This window comes from Dryas octopetala, chromosome 4 (assembly GCF_963921425.1).
Source record: "Dryas octopetala chromosome 4, drDryOcto1.1, whole genome shotgun sequence".
NCBI lineage: Eukaryota > Viridiplantae > Streptophyta > Magnoliopsida > Rosales > Rosaceae > Dryas > Dryas octopetala.
The window spans coordinates 19,794,779-19,817,497 of NC_141369.1; the positions used below are offsets into that span (position 1 = coordinate 19,794,779).

The 22,719-nt window shown below is 36.5% G+C and overlaps 4 protein-coding genes across 8 annotated transcripts; 2 read left to right on the plus strand and 2 right to left on the minus strand.

Moving 5' to 3' along the window:
• Positions 1-2,979: 2,979 nt before the first annotated feature.
• Positions 2,980-8,607, plus strand: LOC147287820 (WD repeat-containing protein 26 homolog). Of its 3 annotated transcripts, none has more exons than XM_086242523.1 (5): positions 2,980-3,063; positions 4,700-5,587; positions 6,293-6,394; positions 7,122-7,751; positions 8,237-8,607. In XM_086242523.1, exons 2-5 carry the CDS (start codon positions 4,799-4,801, stop codon positions 8,450-8,452), a joined length of 1,737 nt encoding a protein of 578 aa, XP_086098649.1. In that variant the 5' UTR covers positions 2,980-3,063; positions 4,700-4,798; the 3' UTR covers positions 8,453-8,607. The 3 variants fall into 3 exon arrangements, with proteins under 3 accessions (XP_086098649.1, XP_086098650.1, XP_086098651.1); XM_086242524.1 differs by lacking the exon at positions 2,980-3,063 and adding an exon at positions 3,084-3,481; XM_086242525.1 differs by lacking the exon at positions 2,980-3,063 and adding an exon at positions 3,084-3,412.
• A 1,067-nt stretch (positions 8,608-9,674) lies between these two features.
• On the minus strand, positions 9,675-11,532 carry PSBP-1 (photosystem II subunit P-1). The gene is made up of 4 exons (XM_086240577.1): positions 11,161-11,532; positions 10,739-10,971; positions 10,593-10,643; positions 9,675-10,154 (listed from the first exon to the last, which is right to left on the minus strand). Exons 1-4 carry the CDS (start codon positions 11,411-11,413, stop codon positions 9,894-9,896), a joined length of 798 nt encoding a protein of 265 aa, XP_086096703.1. The 5' UTR covers positions 11,414-11,532; the 3' UTR covers positions 9,675-9,893.
• Positions 11,533-13,331: 1,799 nt separating this feature from the next.
• Positions 13,332-16,671, plus strand: LOC147287822 (Reticulon family protein). 3 transcript variants are annotated; one of them, XM_086239878.1, is made up of 6 exons: positions 13,332-13,509; positions 14,496-14,704; positions 14,818-14,998; positions 15,107-15,248; positions 15,553-15,622; positions 16,332-16,671. In XM_086239878.1, exons 2-6 carry the CDS (start codon positions 14,521-14,523, stop codon positions 16,499-16,501), a joined length of 747 nt encoding a protein of 248 aa, XP_086096004.1. In that variant the 5' UTR covers positions 13,332-13,509; positions 14,496-14,520; the 3' UTR covers positions 16,502-16,671. The 3 variants fall into 3 exon arrangements, with proteins under 3 accessions (XP_086096004.1, XP_086096005.1, XP_086096003.1); XM_086239879.1 differs by having other exon boundaries at positions 14,511-14,704; XM_086239877.1 differs by having other exon boundaries at positions 13,335-13,509; positions 14,516-14,704.
• Positions 16,672-19,766: 3,095 nt separating this feature from the next.
• Positions 19,767-21,833, minus strand: LOC147287823 (protein FAR1-RELATED SEQUENCE 5-like). Its single transcript, XM_086240953.1, has 3 exons — positions 21,621-21,833; positions 20,218-21,333; positions 19,767-20,117 (listed from the first exon to the last, which is right to left on the minus strand). The coding sequence occupies exons 1-3, from the start codon at positions 21,831-21,833 to the stop codon at positions 19,767-19,769; spliced, it is 1,680 nt and encodes a 559-aa protein (XP_086097079.1).
• Positions 21,834-22,719: the final 886 nt, after the last annotated feature.

Genomic DNA, 22,719 nt, shown 5'->3' on the forward strand with positions numbered 1-22,719 from the left:
GTGACTTTCTACTTTTCTTTTTTTTTTCTTTTTTTTTTTCTTTTCTTTCCTTTTGTCTTTTTTTTTCTTTCCTTTATGGCTTCCACTTCACTTTCTTCTTCCCTTTCATTTATCTCTCTCCCAGTCGCAGCCAGCCGCATCCAAAACTGAGAAATTTCATGTTCTTGCCAAGAAGTTCTTCCCTCTCATTTTTCTCTGCCAATCGCTTTCTTCTCTCTCCGGCCTCCCAATCCCAATCGCTCTCTTCTCTCTCATCCCTCTCCCTCCCTCGATCTCTTCTAGTCTTCCTCAGTTCCTCATTCTCTTCCCCGATCTCATCATCATTCTCCTTTCCCTCCCCGATCTCCTTCCCTCTCTTGGTTGCCCAGATCTGGAAGGAACGGTGGTCTGATCACACACCAGCAAGGAGAAAACTTCTGTGAGCAAAATTTCGCTAAATTTCGCCAGATTTTGATAATTTCGACAAACTGGACGAAAAAGTGACGAACTCGTGTTAAAATTTTCATACCCCCCAAAAACGAAATTTAACTTCTTGCATTTACTTAATATTTGATTTAAAATCAGCCCATGACCTTCAGCCGTGAGTAGGGCCGTGATCCGTTTTTGTCGTTGTTATATTGAAGGGAATCGTATTATGAACTCTATCTTAATTTTAATCAATTATCCAATCCACTTTCACAATTGAGTTAACATCAACCGTGATCCGTTTAATCTAGGGGTGGGCATGGGACGACCGGAGGAGGGGACGGGACTAACCACATCCCGTTCTCATCTTATGCTTTGGGTTCGGGATTGGTACAGGATGGGGTGGGCGTTTTGGAGCTTTGGTACTGTCTCGTCTTGAACCAACCCAGTCCCAAACGAAAAGAAGAAGAAAAAGAGGTGGCCTTGGGTCGCTGGGAAAGTGGCCGGATGGCGAGGTGGGTGACTGGGCTGGGTTGGGTGCGAGCTGGAGGTGGTTGGGTGGCCGCCTGGCTAGGTGGATCGTGCTGGTCATGAGAGAGAGAGAGATGGAGGAAGTGAGAGCTGAGAAGAAAGAGATGGAGGAAGTGATCAGAAGGAAGAGAGAAGGAAGAGAAAGGAAGATAGAAGGAAAGAAAGTGAGGGTTGGGATTCTGGGAACTTGTCACAGGTTGGAGAGAGAAGGAAGAAAAAGAAAGTGAAGGCTGGGGTTGTCCTCTGGGTCCTTTGGGAAATTGGGATTTGGGAGTCACGAGTGTGGGACTATAGGTTGGGTTTTGGGTGAAAAGTTAAAAATTGAATTGGGCTTAGTGTTATTTGGGCCTATTAAAATGAAATAAATAATTTTTTTGATGAAATTTTAATTAATCGGTACGATACGGGACCATTTTGGTATTGAACTTTCAGGACCGATCTCATCTCGTTTGGGTTCGGTACAATATGGGACCGATACAGGTTTTGAAAACAGAAAAACGGAACGAGATCCAACTATACGGAATGGTATGGAACGATATGGTTTTGGTATTTTCGGTCTCAATTCCTAACCCTAGTTTGATCGGCCTGACTTGATGATTGGTCATCAATTACATAGGTAAGGTCAGGTAGTCTAGTTTTGATGTCTTGTACATACTATTTTGTCACACTAATTTAGAGTAAGTTAACTTTCATAGGCTAAGACTTGGAGCAATGGTGTTATGTACCTTTACATTATATGAAATGGGAACTCATATAAATATATAAGAGATCATCTTCAAGGGAGATCTTATGCCAAAATTTGTGCTTATAGCCCATTACAATCCTTGATTCTTAAAGGATATCGTTCTATTAATAGATGAAAAGTAACTTGAATTAAAGTTGCTTGACACAACACAAGGAGTTTGTACGGGAAGTATGAACCATATTAAGTAGCTGCAAGTATTAACATTCTTATTAATATTGAATATCTAATGGACAAATATCGAGATATTGATACCATTTGCTGATGAAAATTATGAATGAAAAATACATGTTGATGCGTAAAATTCGTCACGCAAACCTAACCTTTGACCTCTACGTCATGACATATGTCAATCACCTCGTCACTCTCTTATAGGTTAACTCTCATGCAAGTTGGGCCTTTTTAGTCAATAAGCACATCCACTCCACCCTAGTAGCCTATGGACCTTACCACCTGAGACCCCATAGGTCACCAGGTGCAATCCTGGGCCGACACCGATACCGGACCATCTTTAGAGCACCTCCCTCCTAGGGTGTCCCCTGGGTGTAGGCCTCCGAGACCCCCCTACAACTAAGCTATAAGCCTAGATCATTGGGCTTGGGCCTTCCATTAGTAATGAAACTAAGCTATCGTTAGCCTTACATGCACGTTCACTGCACCAAGGTCTACTCAAGCCTTGCGCCTCTATGATATCGAGCGCTCATATCCATGAATATCAACCTATGGTTCATCACAGGCTACAACCCGTGTCTAACCTGAGGCTAGGCCTAGCCTCGCTTTTCTTGGTCTCCAAGCCTCCCCAATCTTGGCCCATTGTTAGCCAAGCCCGTAATTGGGCCTTGGTTCTTTGGGTATCGCTCCATCTATTAGACCTTTTGGGTTTATGGACACGTTTTTAGTCTTTTTTGCCCTTTTTTTAGTCCATGTCTACGCAAACAATGATCCGAAACTCATTCAATTCTCGTTGTTTTCATTTCTACGATGTGTAGTTCTGCTCGATCAATATGGGATCAACAATACATAAAAATGAAATATTTGCAAAATATCATATATGTATATAGATATTCCATCAAAACACAAGAAATATAAAATGGGCAAAAAAGAAGAAGAATATATTATCAAATATTTAATGTGTAATATCTAAATGTTGTGTACATACTACATACTAACCAAAGCTTGGCCCAAATTACAGCAAGTCGGTGGACCTTGGCCCAAAATTGAGCTGTGGCCTAGCAAACCAGCAAATGTCTAGTTAGGCAAGCCTTTGTGTATTGTGAAGGCTAAGTAGAACTTACAAGACTCATCTCTCTCTCTCTCTCTATATAACCTCATCGAGTTGGTTTCCTCCACGCAAAAGAGAAACTGTGTGTTGTTATACGACAAAGGTACCTGATACTTTATTCATTCCTTGAAAATATATTAACCTACCCAAATACATAACCCCCATTGGGCATTGATTGTAATTTGTAATTTGCAATCTGCTATTTTTTTGTTTCTTTTGTTCATTTTGCAATTCACAAAATTTTCTCATATTATCACTTCAATCTGGTGCTTGCCTACCTATATTACTTCCAATGTGCCGACAAATGAGAAAAAGCAAGTGCTTGTTTTGGATGCTTTGGTCTCCTGTTCTTCTATATACCCATTATTGATTGTTGAATTCTCAACCTGTTCCTGTGTTGGGTTCATTTCCTTTTGATCGGAATCGGTTTCCCAAAGCAAATCGCTCTCTGGGTATTGTAGATTTTGCTGATTTATTACCTCTAAATTTGGGCTAATCTGATGATGGCTTCTGTGCTCTTGGTTGGTTCTCATTTCTTGCTGAATGTTTGTGTTTTGGGTTTTTGGTTTGTTGTTCAATTGAGAATGGTTTTTATGTATTCATATATTTATTATTATTTTTTTCGGGGCCAGATTTCATGTTTTGATTTGTTATGATTGCTTAGTATAGTTGGATTACCCACTTTTGATTGTTTCTGATGTGGGCATTAATTTATTATCTCCAAGAATTCATATTTAGGCGTTAAAGACATTTCTTATCCTTTTCTTGAGCTTATTTTGTACTGATATCAGACTGATTTTGTTTCCTTAAATGGTCATATCATTAGTTTAGTGTGTTTTTATTAAGCTCTTCATGATTCAGGGTATCAATAATATGATGATTGATGTACATTTTCGATCCTAGAATGTGGATCATTCATTTAATGACTTCTTTGGTCTTAACATATGACACTTTTGTTTAATTAAATGGTTGGAGTCTCTCAACCTTGAAGTCATTGAATTGACTTTCTGAAATTTAAATTTGCAGTCATTTGTGGTAAAACATTTATACTGCTTCTAGTTACAATCAATTTTGTACAGCTATTTTTAATGCTATGTGCAGAAGGGCATTTTCTTCTTCTTAATTTCATCTTGTGATTATTTTTGTTGAGTGATGCTGTTTCATTCGTGACCTTTGCTTAAGTTAGTCACTTTGAAAGATTGGTTCCTTTTGTCCAGATTTATTGTGGATATCAGAATGGATTTCCATCATGAACTAAAATTATTACTCATCCATCTCCAGTCTTGATTCAGTCGGCAAATGCTGAAACTGTAGCCTGATTTACTTTTAGAATTTAGCTTTAGTTGAATTATAATCCAACACCCCCTTTTTGTTTCACTTGAATCTTGGTAGATTTTGTATGATCTGGTTCTTACTTTTGTGGACTCGACTTAGTGGTTGGAGGATGTGATTGATAGACTTCGTCCTTTACCTATATGTAAAATGCAAATGTGAAAACTAAGATGCATATTTAGACTTACCACATTTCAATCTTAGAATAACAATAATAAAGTATATTTGCCCCATAAAAAGACAATAGAGCACATTTGGCCTACAATTATAAAGAACTTGATTTTAGCAGTTGAATTTATGTTTTGCTTGCTTTGTTGTGATTTAATATAACCTATATTGTTCTTTTCCTCGTATGTTCAATCTTTCAGAAATTGACTACCATTTTATACTGTATTACTATTATGCAGGAATCTGTTTTCTTGTGACTGACTTGGTGGCTCTTTGAATATATCCGCCTTCTTGTTTTTCTACCATTGTAGTAATATATGGGCTGAGGTGTACATTTCATGGGAGGTGTGGGAGATGAAGAACCAGCCTCAAAACGCATGAAATTATCCCCTGGAGAATTGAGAGGTCTTTCTAACGGTTCATCTATTGCAGAGCCTGTAGCTGGCTCTTCAAGAGACTTGATGGCTCGGCCCCTACCATCTGAAGGGGACGAAGAGGTTATTGGTTCAAAAGGAGTTATAAAGAGGGTGGAATTTGTCCGACTAATAGCTAAGGCGCTATATTCTCTTGGCTATAAGAAAAGTGGTGCTCATCTGGAGGAAGAGTCAGGGATACCTTTGCACTCTTCTGTGGTAAATCTATTTATGCAGCAAATTCTGGATGGCAATTGGGATGAAAGTGTCATCACATTGCACAAAATTGGTCTGTTGGATGAAAACATTGCTAAATCAGCCTCCTTTCTGATATTGGAGCAGAAGTTTCTTGAACTTTTAGATGAGGAAAAAGACATGGATGCATTGAAGACATTGAGGACTGGGATTGTACCACTCTGCATTAATGGTAGTAGAGTCCGTGAGCTTTCTTCCTGCATAGTTTCTCCTTCATTTGTTGGGTCTCCTGGTCAAAACATTGCAAGGGCCAAGTCTCGGGCAAAGTTGCTGGAGGATTTGCAGAAACTGCTTCCCCCAACAGTTATGCTACTTGAAAGACGGTTGGAACATTTAGTTGAGCAGGCCCTTGTCTTACAACGTGATGCTTGCATCTTTCACAACTCATTGGATGAGGAAATGTCCTTGTACACTGATCATCGGTGCGGGAGAGATCAGATTCCTTCTCAAACATTACAGGTTGGATAAAGATTTTCTGATTAATGGTTGTAAGATATAGAGCTTTTTGCTCATATTGAGTTTAATTACCCGGTCTTGTATAATATGCTGTATGAAAATCTTTTTCTTCATTTATTATTATATGAGTAATCTCATCTTTAATTGTTGAAGTTAAGTTAATTTCATCACATATTGAGCTTTGTTGACATTGTATCATATTCCTTTTGTTATTTGCCTTTACATGTTTGCTGTTATATTTAGCACTAACACTGCACTTTCTGACAGGTGCATTGAGAATGGCTTTGCCATTTCCAAGCATCCTTCTTGAGTGTGCATCCTTTTGTCTGAATTCATGTTTGTCAATGATTTCCCAAGGTCTTGTTGAGCTTAATCTATGCCTGATTCCATTTTTATTAGCTTGACTTTCTTTTTCTGTTGTTCAACATTCTTGCCATCTCATATAGTTTAAATCCATCACTTATCTCTTCTGGGTCCATGATTTGTTTTGTTAATTTGCTATGTCGGTGACAATTGTTTAATCTCTCTCGTGGTGGACTACCTCTGATATTTACTCTTTATTATGCTTTTGTTGTAGATATGTTATTAACCTTATATGGTTTACCCACTCTTCCTTTTATAAATGCTACTTTGAATTTGATTCTTACATATTAGTTGGATCTTTATTCTAAATATTTCTTGTCACTTTCATTTTTTTATTTTTTACAGATATTACAAGCACACAGTGACGAAGTCTGGTTTCTGCAATTTTCACACAATGGGAAATACTTAGCTTCATCATCAAGTGATCGATCAGCAATCATATGGGAGGTAACATTAATACTATGTGGAACTATCTCTTAATCTTTTGTTTGCTTCCACCCTTTTTTCATTGTTTACTCAATGGGTTAAAATTTGATTTCTATTAATGTATCTGTGTGCATCTGTAAATGGTTATCTTTGATATAAATCCATAAATTATTGCTGCTTCCTTCTCTTCTTCACATCTACTGTTTGTATTGCAGTTCGCATGTTGGAGTTCCATCTCTGTTGATACTGTTGCTTTCTCTGTTGCTATTTTTTCATGAGATATCTTATATATAATCTCATTATGTGGCGCCCTGATTTAAATAAATTGAAAACATGGAGAAGTCCTGCAGAAGTAAGAAGAAAATAACAAGGAATTCATATCAAATTCGATCAATTGTCACGAAACTTTTGATTGGCTGAGCTTGCATGCCCAATTTCTATCTGAACTCAAATCTAAATTATGTCTGAGCACAGCCCAGCCCAGCCCAAAGTAAGATACAGCTCAGGCTACTTGTTCTGAGCCAGTTTGGAACTGACAATCCCATGTGCATGCCTGGTTGACAGTTGGACCAATACTTACCTATTGCTATATTGTTGCAATACAAAACATTTAAGAGAAAACAGGTGTTAGGTTGGGGACCTCATAGTGTTATTCTAATTTAATGTTATGCGATGCCTGTGTTCTTTCATTTGGATCCTATCATCTGAAGAAGTTTTATACCCTAATCTTTCATTTTTTTTTCTTAAGGTTAATGTGAATGGCGAGGTTTCTTTAAAGCATAGACTATCTGGTCACCAGAAACCTGTTTCCTCTGTCTCATGGAGTCCTGATGACAATGAGCTCCTCACCTGTGGAGTGGAGGAGGCTGTCAGGCGTTGGGATGTTACTTCTGGTGAATGCCTCCATGTTTATGAAAAACCTGGTCTTGGTCTGGTGTCCTGTGGATGGTTTCCAAATGGGAAATGGATATTCTCTGGTGTCAGTGACAAGAGTATCTGCATGTGGGAGTTAGATGGGAAAGAGTTGGAGTGTTGGAAAGGGCAACGAACTTTAAGAATCTCGGATTTGGAGATAACTAGTGATGGGAAGCAAATAATAAGTACTTGTAGAGATAATGCTATATTACTACTTGACAGGGAGGCCAAAGTTGAGATGTCAATTGAAGAGGATCAAACTATAACTTCTTTTTCTTTATCAAGAGATAATAAGTTCTTGTTGGTTAATCTTCTGAACCAAGAAATCCATCTTTGGAACATAGAAGGTGAAATCAAGCTTGTTGCCAAGTACAAAGGCCACAAACGCACCCGATTTGTCATCAGGTCTTGTTTTGGTGGACTTGAACAAGCTTTCATTGCTAGTGGTAGTGAGGATTCACAGGTAAAGAATTTTGTTGCATAATTCTTAGTCCTTTTGCTTCTAGTTAATAAGAAAAAATGGAAGACTAATGTTAAAGCATTATTTTTGGGATGCACACATTCTTTTTGCTCGTATTTACTTTGTCTGGACAGATCATTTAGGAGGCAGATATGCATGTTACATATGTAAATTTGTAATTAGTTATGTCTTCTGTTGGCAATCTCAGGGTGCTTGTGTGTGTGTGTGTGTGTGAGAGAGAGAGAGAGAGGCATACATTTATTTTTATTCTGTTGTGTTGACAATATATATGTGTGTGTGTATATACACATTCGTGGATTTGCGGAATGTTGTGGATCGTCGTCGACTGTCACTGTACATTGAAATCAATGTGATCAATTGTGCATGAGTAACAGACTCATAGATAATTTGCAAAAGAAAGTGATCATTCACTTGCCATTTTCCTTTCTGTGTGCTAATAGTGCTAAGAGATGGGTTTCACTTTGCAGGTTTATGTATGGCATAGAAGCTCAGGGGAGCTCATAGAGGCATTGCCAGGTCATTCTGGAGCTGTTAATTGTGTCAGCTGGAATCCAACAAACCCACACATGTTAGCCTCAGCCAGCGATGACCGTACAATTCGGATATGGGGCCTAAATGAGCTAAAAGTGAAACACAGGGATGCACACAGCAATGGCATCCATTATTGCAATGGGGGAACTTGAAAAAGACTTGAAAAGCAAATCGCTGGTTATAATTTCTTTCTCTGACCATTGCATTTGTGTAAATACCTTATCATCGTCAAAATCAGACATTCATGTCAAACAAGCAAGTGGATTGTGCAGCAAGTATCTATAATAAATCTACTATTTCATTTTTAGCACTTTGATTACTTTTATTTTAAATCAATTTTCAAACTTTTGTGCATGAGAAAGGTGACTTGGACAATTGGTTACGCGATCTTAGGTAACATGCTCTGAATATGGGATTTGATCAGATATTTGGTTCAATGCTAAGGCAATCTGCTTGAAAAGCTAGCTACTAGGACTTGTGCATTTATCAATTAAGTACTTTAATACAGGGAAAATGCTATGGAGCCTACCCAATTTGAATGGCTTGAGGCTTGGATAATCTGGTGGTACAAGTTTCTGCTCAAAATATAGCTATGGCTGTCTTTATTTCATTGTCTGCTTTTCATGTTTAAATAAGCCTGTAAACCATGAAGCTTTGGTAATTAGGGACACCCTTTATCTATTTCAGCCGTTGGTCAACAAATAATAAAGGATTCTGATACATTCAGCGCAATTGTTTACTGGTTTTGGTCAAAATTGTTATGAAGTTCTTTAGATTCTCTTATGAAATTTGCAAATGGTATTTAGATAGGGTGTGTGGGTGCATATCTTGACCAAGTGTGTGGGTATTTATCAGGTTGCCCAACTCATTCTATGGCTTTAAGCAGAGTAGGAAAAGCCCAACCTATCTTGCATGTATTTATTGCTTTTTTAAAAGATAAAAGCAGATAATAGTCTTAGGTAAATCTTTCTAGCATTGCAAACATCTCACTGGGTAAATACACAGCCTCAGGGGCCCTTCAATTTGGATTACTGGAGAAGGCTATTGTAGTAAACCCGCTTTCTAACTTGTCAATTTTACCAAACCTTGGATAAAAATTGAGATATTAGTTTGTTTTTCCTGTATCATCAACAATGTTTGATACTTTAATTACAAACCAAAAAGAACAAAAAAAAAAAAACAAACAAACAAACAATGCTTGATAATCCTCGATGCAGTTTATTGGGTCGATTTTAAAGATGCACAGAAGACAAAGTAGACTGTTGATTTTACGAGAAAAATATACAACAGTAATGGTACAAGTATAGCTTTATGTGTAAAATTGTGCCCTTAGAGAACACCCTAAATCATTAGAGAGAGATTGAGAGTGAGAGATTGAAACACATTTCAAGAGGGTCCTGACTACCATGAAATATTTCAATATGCTCAAGGCCAACTCCAACCAGTTCCCTCAGTTATAACCAACTCTGAAACACTTGGAGAAAAAAGAAAAATGGAAAACAAAAGTGAAAAAGAAAAAACTAGAGAGCTGAAGACAAACTTCACAATCTTAATTAAGGTGATTTACATATACAAACCCTCCTCATAAAATTCTTAGGCAACACTGAAAGAAGTTGCAGTGTTCTCCACAAACTTCTTTGCTCCCTTAAACCACCTCTTGTCTCCGGCTTGCGCCTTGCAAATGTAAAGCTTGCCATCTTTCACAGTGGCTGTAATTAGTTGGTGCTTGCCGCCTTCATCTCCGTCAGCTGTCCTTGTCAACAAAGACAAGTAGTAATAGGGTTTCCCATCAACCACTGAAGTTGAAGTTTCCAATAAGTTGGCTGTGGCCACAGCGCCAGAGTCGAAACCTCCCTATACCAATTTCAATACAAATTTCATAAGAATCCTGTAGAAGTTAGAGCATCATCCAACTCAAGACTAACTGATAATGGGTAGATAGTTCCACGACATTATATATTGTAATGCAAAATTTTACATTCTCGATATGAGATATACTATCAACAAATTCACACAAGTCTGTCAGTTGGTGTTTGTCAAAGTAACCATGGTTTTTGTTGCTGCAGGTATAAGCTATTTTCCCTATTGAGTACTCTTAGGGTCACCAAATTTCTTCATTAAAATTTGTTCATCAATGGTTATGAGAGTGTTTCATTTATTCAAATTTGGGTCCATCTGAACCTCATTTATTTCTGATACTAACTGACTTGTACATGTATTATACTGACACATAATTTAGTGAACAAATTTGATGACTCTAACATTACTGTTCTATATTATATAGCGAATTACCTCAGAATCAGTCTTTCCGAAGTAGGCTTGTTTGCCAAGCAAATAGTCCACCTAGAAAAAGCCACATCACAGCTGAATTGTAAGTAATTGGCAGTATTTAAATGATGGAATTGGTTGTGATGAGGTAGAAGGAGAAGCTAGCATACCTGAGAGAGGAAATCTTCAGGGGAGCCATAGTCAGTGATAGACTTCTTATCAGTTGGGGTGATTGTGACAGATACATTGCTTGTAGTGTCAAAGTTGTCCTCATATCTAAGAACTTGACCAGGGTACTCCACCTCTTTGCTTGGGTTCCACTTTGAAGGAATGGACAGCTTGAACCCTTCTCCATTGTATGGCAAGAAGTCTGTGTTTGTCTTTGGCTTCCCAAAAACATTGGCTGCACATGCATTTAATCATAATTCAAGTCATCAATTTGATTGAGGAAAAAAAGAAGAATTTTATCTTATCATAGTAAATTCACAGTTTGCCAACATAATTTAACATGTCACACTGTAAATTCGATAACATATTATCGTATCGTTGTAAATTCACAATCTGACAACATAACATGTGACTCTGCTCTTACCGGATTCGCCATAAGCTGCATCAGCTGGCGAAACTTTGGAGCCGAGGGCTGCAGCCCCAATGAGGACTGTAAGAGCCAATCGGCGAGAGACGTTAACGGCGCCGTCTTGTTCCGGGACAGCCTGCTTCTGGGCCCTGCAGATGACTACCTGGTTGGGCTTGATGTTCACCACTTGGCGCTGTGATGAGGAGGACCTGGCAGGAGTGGTGGTAGTGAGTGCATGGTGGTGCAAAAAACATGCAGTGGAGGCCATTTCCTTCACTCACACTCTCTCTGTGATCTGTCTTTGTGTATAGGGAGTGAAGTAGTAGTTTTGGTTTTGTGGTGTAGAATGTGAGTGAGCTGAGGAAAATGGGTTTGCACTTTGGATGTTGTGTTGTGTGATATGTGAAGGAAAATGGTTGGTTAATTTTTGGATATTGGATCAGGGAATTGGATGATGGGAAGATTAGATTTTGATGTGGGATAAGGCTGTAGGGGTTCTCATTGGTGCCACGTGGCATTGTATGCATTTTCTTTCCTACATGTTTCATTTCAAAGTCATGCGTTGCACTTGGACCTCTGTCATTGGTGCCACGTGGCTTTCTTTGGTCATGCTGAAACTAGGAGGGTATTCTCTGTTAGAGGCCCATTGGACTGGGCCTAATTAATTATGGGTTTCCCTTAAAGTCCACCATTAATTGTTGAACCTGAAGGTTAGGTGGATTGAGAGAACCTGCCCAAGTTCTGGGTTGAAGTAGATGATATGGACTTAAATTAGGGCCGGCTAGTCTTGTAAATAGAAAAGGGGGAGGGGGAAGTAAACCTATCAATGGATTAGATATGCAGCGGATTAGCCTGAATTCAATCCGATAAGACAATTAACTCAATCTGATGAATTGTTAATAACTAAATTCATATCTAATCCACTAGATTATAATCCGATAGTTCGACACGAAAAATATTTTATTCATGTGAAGTAATTTAATGTATAAAAACTTGAATTATTATTATATATACATATGAAATATCTGTAATAAATATAGAAAAATAAGTTATATATTATATTAAATCGGATCAGATTATTATCAAATCGGATCCACTAAAATTCATATTTGTTTCGTTAACTTAACGGGTTATTGAATTTGGATTGTAATCGAATTATCAGATTGAATAACCAAAATCATCTCCTATTAATCATATCGGGTTCACATTGGATTTGGATAAAAATCTGATCCTTTGACAGGTCTAAGAGGAGGGGTCAACTACTACCATCCCCACCCCGCTAGGTAAATAGAGATCCTCAGGTAAATAATTTTATTCTAATAATATGTATGTTATTTTCATTTTTATATGGTAGGTTTCACATGCATATCATGATAGTGAAGTCATATTTATTTCATAAAATCGAAAAACATTTAGCCATCTGATTATCATAATTATCATTTAACTTTTTTTGAAAACACTATGTTTGCTTATTTATTTGATAATAATTAAATAATTAAATGACTTTTGATATAGTCGATTTTTTATAAGAATTATTTTTAAATAAAAACTTATAAGCTAAATTGTTCGAATCATTGAATTACAATGAAAGTTGAGCCCGTATCAAATCTCATTTGATTATTAACAAAAGGAATCCCTATTTTCACTTTTGAAGCTTGTCCTTAATATCCATGGACATTGATATGGAAGCTTCCAATTCTCTATATAAAACATTTTACTCTCACGTTCATGGTAAGAATTAAAAACTTGCCCTCTCCAACCAATGGACTAATGGGTAACCACCAATCCCTTTAGGCAACAAGCACTAATGCATTGCATATAATTTCTCCATATAATGAATAACGAATATTTATTAGGAGTCCTTTCGTATACTTAGCAAGTAATTATTTATTATTTTACTTACTTTTCCATAATAATTGTCTTTTTTCAGAGGTCAGCGGGGTTCTCACTAGTCACACGACTCACACCTTTAACCCAAAATAAAAAATAAAAAAAAGGAGGCGACAACTTTATCGGCAAGGACCAACTACAAGTCTACAAACTACAAGGCGTCTTTTTTTTTTTTTTTTTTTTTTTTTTTTTTTGAGGTAACTACAAAGTCTACAAGGAGTCTCTTGACTCTCTTGGTGTGCGCTTGTTATAATTAATATATTTTTTTTCTTTTTCTAAAATAAGAAAAACAAATATTCAATTCCTGCACGCAATTTATTATTGCTTAGTATAGTTAGGTGCTCTTACTTGTCTTCCATGCTCTTCACGCACTGCCATCACAATTCACAAGCTACAACAAAACCCATCATCTTCTGCTTCTTCATTTTGCTTAAATCTTTTCAGCTCAGATAACCCATCTTTCATTTGGCTCTGGTTTGTGCTCTCAGCATCTTATTCACCACTCTTACTTCATGTTCTTTCTTTTGGGCTTAATTAAATTGTGTAATTTGTTGTTGGTTTTGGATGAAATTTGTCAATTTGATGCTATGAACTGTGTGTGATTGGATCGGATTAGGTTTCACTCTTTGTTTTTTCTCTTACTGTAGTGATTCTGTTAGAGTAGAGTTGATTTTAGTTGAATTGGAATTCTGGATCATTGAAATTTTGGTGTCCTTGAGTGATGCGAACTGGAACTTCTTTATATGGTTGACTTTATTTTAATTTTTGAAAATTTATATCTTGGTGTTGGTGGATTGTGATGTACAGCCTTTGGTTGAGATACTAAAATATCTTTATAGGATACAAGATAGAGCTGCTCTGAATTGGGGTCTTGTAAGGACAAAATTTTTAATCAGAGAAATGGGTTTGCAGGATGTACAGTGTAATTCCCCTTAAAATTTCAAACAGCTTCTTATTTTATTTTATTTTGTTAAGTTTTGTATATTTTTTCCCCAGTATTGTTAAACCGGTTAGCTTAGAGTATCTTCGAGGAAATCTTCTGCTAAACAGTATTTCACTTAGTTTGTGCTTCTTGCCTCTTTCTTGGCATAAAAGTGTGGATCACAGGGCCAATGAGATTCTGATTTCTTTATTTATCACTTTGGTGTGCTCATAATAACAATGACTGCTGTGCCAGATGCATAAACACAGGACAGATGTGCAAGCACAAACTTTTGTGTCCCATGGTAAATAAGTTGGAGCTATGGTAAGGTTGGGGCAGGGGAATGAAGTTTTTTGCTATGCCCTTGCTTCCAAATAAATTTACTTGCGTTATGGCATAATTTCTTGTGTAATTACTATTGTTAACCCTACTAAATCTATCACATCTGCCATGTGTGATTGTGTGTATTGGTGTATCTAACAATTTTACTGTATTGATGCAATCTTTCAGAGTCTAATAGTTTACCCCTTGACCACAGTTTCTGTTCGTGAAGTGTAGGAAAAATGCCTGAGAAAATAACTGCAGAGGATCTTTTGAGCAGCATTGGGGGCATGCTTGCTGAAAGTAGTTCAAAGCAGAAAACTGGTTCATTTTTTGGGGAAGAGAATTCAAACTCAGTCACTTCCCAGTTCAATCGGCTATTTGGACACCAGAAACCCGTCCACCATATTTTGGGTGGAGGAAAATGTAGGATTATTCTGTTTCATTACATGTAATAGTAAATTTTGTGCAATTAGAAGTTGTTGCTCCTTCTAAGTTTCTTGTTATTTTTTTTCTCTTTTTGTACCTGAATTATGCAGCTGCTGATGTCTTATTGTGGAGGAACAAAAAGATATCAGCTAGTGTTTTAACTGGTGCAACTGCTATCTGGGTGCTCTTTGAATGGTTCAATTATCATTTCTTGACTCTTGTGAGCTTTGCTTTGGTTCTTGGTATGGTTGCTCAGTTTGTTTGGTCAAATGTTTCAGGATTAATTAACAGGTGATTTCAAAATGCTTACTTTGAGCTTCTTGCTTTGCTTGGTTCGGTGATCTTGTGTACAGTAGAGCTGAATTTGTGATCTTGGTATTGTGTTCTCCATGGTGTCAGGTCTCCATCTAAAGTTCCTCGCCTTGTTCTTCCTCATGACTTATTTGTCAGCATTGCCACCTCAATTGGTGCTGAAATTAATCAAGGGTTGGGGTTTATTCAAGATGTTGCATGTGGAGGAAATTTGAAGCAATTTCTTGCGGTATATTTGAGCTATTATTTTGTTTTTGTGTGTGTGTATCCTTAGTTGAGGGTTTAACTGGAGGATTAGTATTGTCAGCAAGACAGCCACTCTCACAACTATGCATCTCAGGCATCTATATATGATTTCATGAATTGATGTGCAAGTCCTCATGTTAGATTCTCAACTTAAGTCCTTACTTGGCTTGGCTTGCAGTGGTTTCATGATTTTAGCATTAATGCAAGTTTGGTACCAACCACCCCATGCTATTATTATTATTTAATGTCTTTGAAGATTGTAATAAACTGTAGACATATCCTCCCAGGTTGTAGCAAGCTTGTGGGGTGCTGCAGTGATAGGAAGCTGGTGCAATTTTCTGACCGTTTTGTACATTGGTGAGAGATCCAACCACTAATGTTATCAAATCTCTTATTAATACATGATCTGGTTTTATACCATTTGTTCTGTTAATGGTATGGTTCAATTTGGGATAACCATGAAGATGGTTGAGAAAGATAATATCTTTGATTGTCATTTGACGTCTGGAATATTGTTATTCTGGTGTTTGCATAATAGAATAAAGAGTTGTCCTTCACCTTTCTGCAGTTGATGCATCACTTGCACTACATGGAACTGAAACCTGTTAGTACTGTTGGTAATATCTTTAGCTACAGTGGTTGAAAATTAAGCCTAACACTAGTGTGATGCAAACTTTCTCTAATTGTCAATATGATTTATTTCTATCTTTCTCTAATTGTCAATGTGATTAATTTCTATCACACACACACACTGTGCTGTGGCTTATGAGGAAGTTAAACTCATAGGATCATGAAGCTAAAAACTTATACATGATTTCCTGCATTTTCTTTCCTCATAACAATGGATGCAAACCATAAATGATAATATCTTTGCTTATTTTAGCTAACTGTAGAGCTCTAGTTTTATTCATGATTTTTTTCTCTGTTTGAGCTAGACATGCTTATAGGACTTATGTTGAAGCTTTTTCATGATCCGTCTCTTTTTACTGCATAATATGGTTTTTTCTTTTTAGTTATCCTTATTTCTGTGCAATGCAAGAGAACTAATCGTGTCACTCCTTTTTAGGTTTTGTTGCTGCTCACACATTGCCACTTCTGTATGAGAGATATGAAGATCAGGTTGACAGCTTTGCATACACGGTAGTTGACCAGCTTCAAAATCATTATCAGAAGCTGGATGCTGGTGTCCTCAGTAGGATCCCTAAAGGAGGGCTGAAGGGGAAGAAGCTTGAATAGATTCATTTAGTAACATAAATAATGTCTTACCATTACCCATCTCTGCTGTTGATTAGGTCCCAAAGAGTGAAAAGAAGGGGGTTCAAGATTAAATATTCCTGTTTATAGTGATAGAACTCGACAGTGATCATGGTTATTTTATGTTATTGAAGCATTTTGTTCTTGAGAAGGTTCAACTTCCATTTAATCAATTCTCCTTGTGAGACTTGTTATCTCCTAAAATTCCAAGTAATCATTGAGGGGATAGTATTAACCCAAACAAAAAGAACAGGGCATCTGACTCTCTTTTAAGTGAATTTGCCTCAATTGAAGATCAATACTGCTAAGGAGACCACAACATTCTGGTACCATATTCTGTATTTTGTATAGGTGGGCTTCACTTCTATGAGAGAGTAGTACACATTGTGGTCTCCTTAGCATTACTTATTGATGATAGCTTATTATGGAGTTGTATCTTGTGAGCTAGGTTGTGTTTTCTGTTTATTTTTTGCCTTGTGAGTTGTGACCGACCAAATGGCATGAGGGCGAATGCAAGAGTCGGTGCTCTACCACTCCCGAGGCAGTGTTTACTTAATTGGGTATCAAATGAAGTCTTATAGTTCAAGTGGTGAACGAATGCGGGATAATAAATTAGGACTAAATTAGGTTTAGAGTTCGATTTTTTTTTATGTAAAAAAGATAAAATAGATACTAGATGGAATTTCATTACTTCCCCAGCAAGCTAGTACTTGAGCTATAAGTAAAATTGAAATCTAAAAAAAATTGACCAATTAATTGCTTGCTTAACCTGCTTATATATATATGATGAATAGAAACTTGTTGTAATCCTTTAGACAAGTTGTTGAATGTGGACCCTGTGGTACAATGAAAGAATAACAAAGAGAAAGCCTGCTCGATCGTAGGGTCTCATAAAGGGTAAAGCTGTAAAGGTACAGGTTATGATTAAAGTCCAGAAAATACATATGGGAGGATTTTCCACTTTAAAATGGCCTACACCTTTTGATCAATAACAATGAGAGATCACATATGCATATATATATATATATATATATATGTGTGTGTATGTATGTATTTTCTTTATGATTTATTCAAGATATTACAAGATGTGATAGGTCGTACGTAGTTGGAGAATGTCATTTACAGTGTTAGAGCAATGTTGTCATGTTTTGACAATTGTGAGGTAATCATGTACGTGGTCACTTTGTTTTGCTCATCAATCAATTGATGTTAGATATATACCAATTAATTAAAGTCGACAAACCAAATCATATTCCTTCACAACATAATGGACAAAATTAAAAGCTAGCTAGACAAGCAATGAATATATATGTATATATATATAGAGGATCATAAATGATCTCTCGCTCATCATAGAGCGAGGATTTCCCCATTCACCTACCATTGGATCAAATCCAATAGTAGATTTTAATCAAAAAATCTAGCTGTTAAATTATTACTTTTAAGATTTATAATTCAAATTCAAAATAAAACAATAAATTACAGCACTAATCAAGGGATTTGTACTCCACCAAAACACGTTCTTGGAAAAAAAAACAGCCCTATTGCTTTGCCTCCTCCTCTCTCGTACGCCCATCTCCACCATTGTCTCCGGCGCCGCCGCTACTGACTCCGGCGTCACTTGGTTTCTTCTGTCGACATCATCCATCTCTTTCGGCGTCCCGATCGACGTCACCTGGTATTCTCTTCTCTTTTTTGGTTTCTTCTTCAGTTTAGTTTAGTTTTATTAATTTCTTGTCTTTCAATTTTTCTGAGTTTCTCTTAATCAATTTCTCGTTCATTTAAAAAGTATCAATTTTTCTGGGTATTCCTTCAATTTGATTGGATTCCTCTAAATTGATTAGTCGTTCATTTAAAAAGTATTAATTTTTCTGGGTTTCCCTTAATCTCCTAGCTGCTTATCAAATTTGTTCTTCATCTTTTTGGTTCCCTTAAATGGGTTATACTTGTTGAGATTGGTTGGGTTTAGTTATGGTCTGAATGAATTGATGAGAATCTGAGGCGAGTACTGAACTGATGTTATTTTAAGTTAGACTAAATTGATGTTGCCAATTGATTGTAGGAGTCAGTATTAGACTAAATTGATGTTGTCAATTGATTAGATGAATCAGTACTTGACTAAATTGATGTTGTCAATCGAATCAACATTTTATTCAATTTTTGATCTCTTGGAATGATCTGTGTTTTCTTCTTTTGTTATCAGGTATTGGAGTTGAATGACCAATATAGGCAAGTCAAACGTACCAACCTGCCTAGGACCCAATATAATTGGAGATAATCAGCAACCCAGTACACAGTGCTCCAGTTGTATGGTTTGGTGCACTTAAACCAAAGGTCTATTGCAGTTCACTAGATGGGGTATTGCTCAAAGATACTCCAAGCAATCTCCAGACCGTTTAAGTTCAAAGACTTGGAGTTGGCAAAACGCACATAGCTTGTTTCTCCTTTCTAATAGCAAGCCTCTTATACCATTCCTTACATTACCTAATTAAGCATAAGCTTTTGCCCTTGTAATCTTAGAATTGTATTAGCTCAATGTTCTTTCCAAGTTTTTACATGTAATTGTTTTGAGGCAAACGAGAGCTGTTCAAACTTCAAATCACGTACATACTTAAATGAAAAGGCTTGTTAAGAGTTCTAATTTGTCAATTGAGTGATGGTGAAAATTCACTTATATTGGATGTACAAATCTCTTGTTTTCATCACATACAAATAGCCTGCACAATAATATTGGATTTAAATTTTGTTGAAATTGTTGAAGTTGAGGAAAAGAGATAAATCTTAGAAATTAAGGTAAATAATTAGAATTCATATTTAATTCATAGAAATTTTTCATCTGCAAAATTACTTTCATTTTGAACAAAGAAATAACTGTGTCATAAAAATAAAAAAAATCATATTCAACAAATAAGCAATTGAAAAATCTAATTATGAACTTTTTTTCCCATCCACCCTTCGTGACATCAATTTTTCTATGAAGACTTCTACATCAGTAGCATCCCTCTCTGCAACTCCTCATTTGTAGTTTATTCTTCTCCAAAATCCTCATCAACATTGTTGTCCATTGTAGACGACCTAGAAGCAAACCCAAATATTTAACAAAATGAGCAAACTCAAATAAAAAAAAAAATGGAAATTAGATGTAGAGAATGCAATCACATACCTATTAAGCAATGGACAATTTCTTTTATCATGCGATTGCCCAACTTTACCACACCCATGACACCTCCTTGCTCTTTCTTTCCTCTTAATTGAAAATGATGATAGAACCTTTAGCCTTAACTGGGAGAGGATCTATAAAACTTTGTTTTTCAGAATTTTCAATGTAGTAATTGTTGATAGAAGATGTTTCTCCAACCAAACTCAAATTCATCATCCTAATTTTTTCAGCAAGCCCTTCAAATGACTCTTGTACAAGTTCAGTACATTGTTCAGAGATTGCAGCCTCATCAATTAGAACAGTTGCGAGTTGAAACAAACTCATGTGTCTCATTATTAGTGACTTATTTGCACCATCTTGCCTTCTACATTTTTCACTACAAATTCTTGAAAATCTTGTCCATCTTCGCATAATATACTTCTCTGGCAATTGCATGATCTGTTTCACTCGAAAATATGCTAACATATGCTAACATATGCTTGCACGGAATACCTTCGAAGTCAAACAACTAGCAACTACACTTCACCATATTTGATACCTTATCATGCACAAGGGTTCGCACCCTAGAGCTTCTATCAAACACCCTTTGTGTTTCGTAAATACAATAATTTTCATGTTCGCTTGTGAGGTTCACCATGTAGCCATTACTATCATAAAGCTCCTTTTGAAACCTGTAAAAGTAGCTTTCGGTATACACATCTACCATGTGCTTCTCAATCGGCATCCCTAATTTCATATTAGGTTTCTCATTCAAATCTTGATGGTCTGCAATCAATTCCTCATGTCTCAAATGAGCAACTGCCCTATTAAAACGAGTGATAAAATCCATCAAAGAGTTATTTTTTGAACAATAACGCTTGAAGAATGCATGCATTGATTCTGCTCTTTGACTGCTAGACATCCCTGCTGCAAAGTATTCATTAACATATGTAGGAACCCATTTGTCACGCAATTCATACATTGTTTGCAACCATCCATTACTTCTTTGTTGACTTATTTCTAAAGCTTCTAACCAACCTTCTTCAAATTCTTCTCTTGTCTCAGAATTCCATATGGCTTTCTTGAAAAGGTGATAGTGATCTCGATGAACGATAGAATCCATCTTCTGTTGAAATTTCTTTGAAATATGCCATATACAATATTTATGAAAAGTCTCCGGCAAAACATGAGCTATAGCCTTACTTATTGCTGGATCTTGATTAGTGATTATAACAGTTGGGGCACCCTTTGGCATTGCTACAAGCCATGTTTCTAATAACCAAACAAATGATTCAAAAGTCTCACTACTCAAAAATGCACATCCAAAAATTATGGTTTGCCCATGATGGTTAACACCTGCAAATGGAGCAAATATCATCGAATAACGGTTAGTGTTGTATGTGGTATCAAATACAACCACATCACCAAAGTGTTTATATGCTCTTCTTCCAATTGAGTCAACCCAAAAGCATCGAGCCAACCTATTACTCTCATCTGTTTGAAAGTCAAAAAAGAAATCTGAATCCTTATCTTGCTCTGATTTGAAGTATTCATATAACATTTCTGCATCATGACCCTTGAGTTTCTCTCTCTCATCTCGCTGAAAATTTCTTAAGTCTCTTTCAGTGCACCCAACATTTTCATAACCACCAGCTTGTGTCTCTAAGATTTCATACTGTTGACACAATGGAATGTTCACACTCGTCAATTGTTTTACCAACTTCCTTTTTGCATTGGATACACCACGATGAGATCTTAATAAGTGTACTCTTGTTGGTGATGAAAGTTGATGTTGTGTCCCTCTATGAAAGTCTTAACCACATAATTTGATCCATTATAAACCATAGTTAATTTTACTTTGCATCCTTCTCGGACATTCCCTCGTTGTCTTTCGATGTATGTAGACTTCCCAACTTTTTTTATCCTCCATCTCTCATCAGTTTCTCCTTCCTTAAAACAAACATATTCTTTCCAAACAATCACATTTGTTCCATTCTTCTTATGCTTACTAATCCTGACACTAAACCCAGCATTCAATGCATAATTGTTATAAAACTCAAATGTCTCATCCAATGACTTGAATTCCTGCCCCACTTTTGGCTTCTTACCATCTGAAACTTGAGGGATATAAACTTCTTCCCTAGGATACATCAATTCATCTGATGAATTTTCCATGACTTCTCCACTTTTTCTGTAATAAAGAAAATAGGTGATCACTAGAGAATGAAAGAAAACAAAAACCAAAAAGTTTGCTATCATACAATGGGAATAATGTTCTCCAAAGGGTTGATTTTTACTAAGTCCACCTCCCAGATTTCCAACATACTTTGCTAATGGAAATATCATATTCATGCCTCAAAATATATAAACAATCACCACATAAAAGACATAAAAGAATTAACTTGGTTTCTTTTCTTTTATATCTTTTTTTACTTAAACATGTCAAAACAACAACGCAAGTACATCATAATCTCGATTTTTTTTCCTTTTTGAAAATAAACAACAACAAAGAAAATTAACCATTGACAATCAATTAAGCAAGTCTAAAGTTAAATGAATGAGAAATTGATTAAGAGAAACCTAGAAAAATTGAAAGACAAGAAATTAATAAAACTAAACTAAACTGAAGAAGAAACCAAAAAAGAGAAGAGAATATCAGATGAAGTCGATCGGGACGCCGAAAGAGATGGATGACGTCGACAGAAGAAATCAGGTGACGCCGAAGTCAGTAGCGGCGGCGCCGGAGACAATGGTGGAGATGGGCATACGAGAGAGGAGGAGGCAAAGCAATGGGGGCTGTTTTTTTTTTAATTCCTAAGAACGTGTTTTGGTGAAGTACAGGTCCCTTGATTAGTGCTGTAATTTATTGTTTTATTTTGAATTTGAATTATAAATCTTAAAAATAATAATTTAGCAGCTAGATTTTTTGATTCAAATCTACCGTTGGATCAAATCCAACGGTAGATAAGCGGAGAAATCCTCGGTCTATGGTGAGCGAGAGAGATCATTTCTGTATAGAGGATATATGTTCACATACACTGAACTCTTGCTGATCATGTAC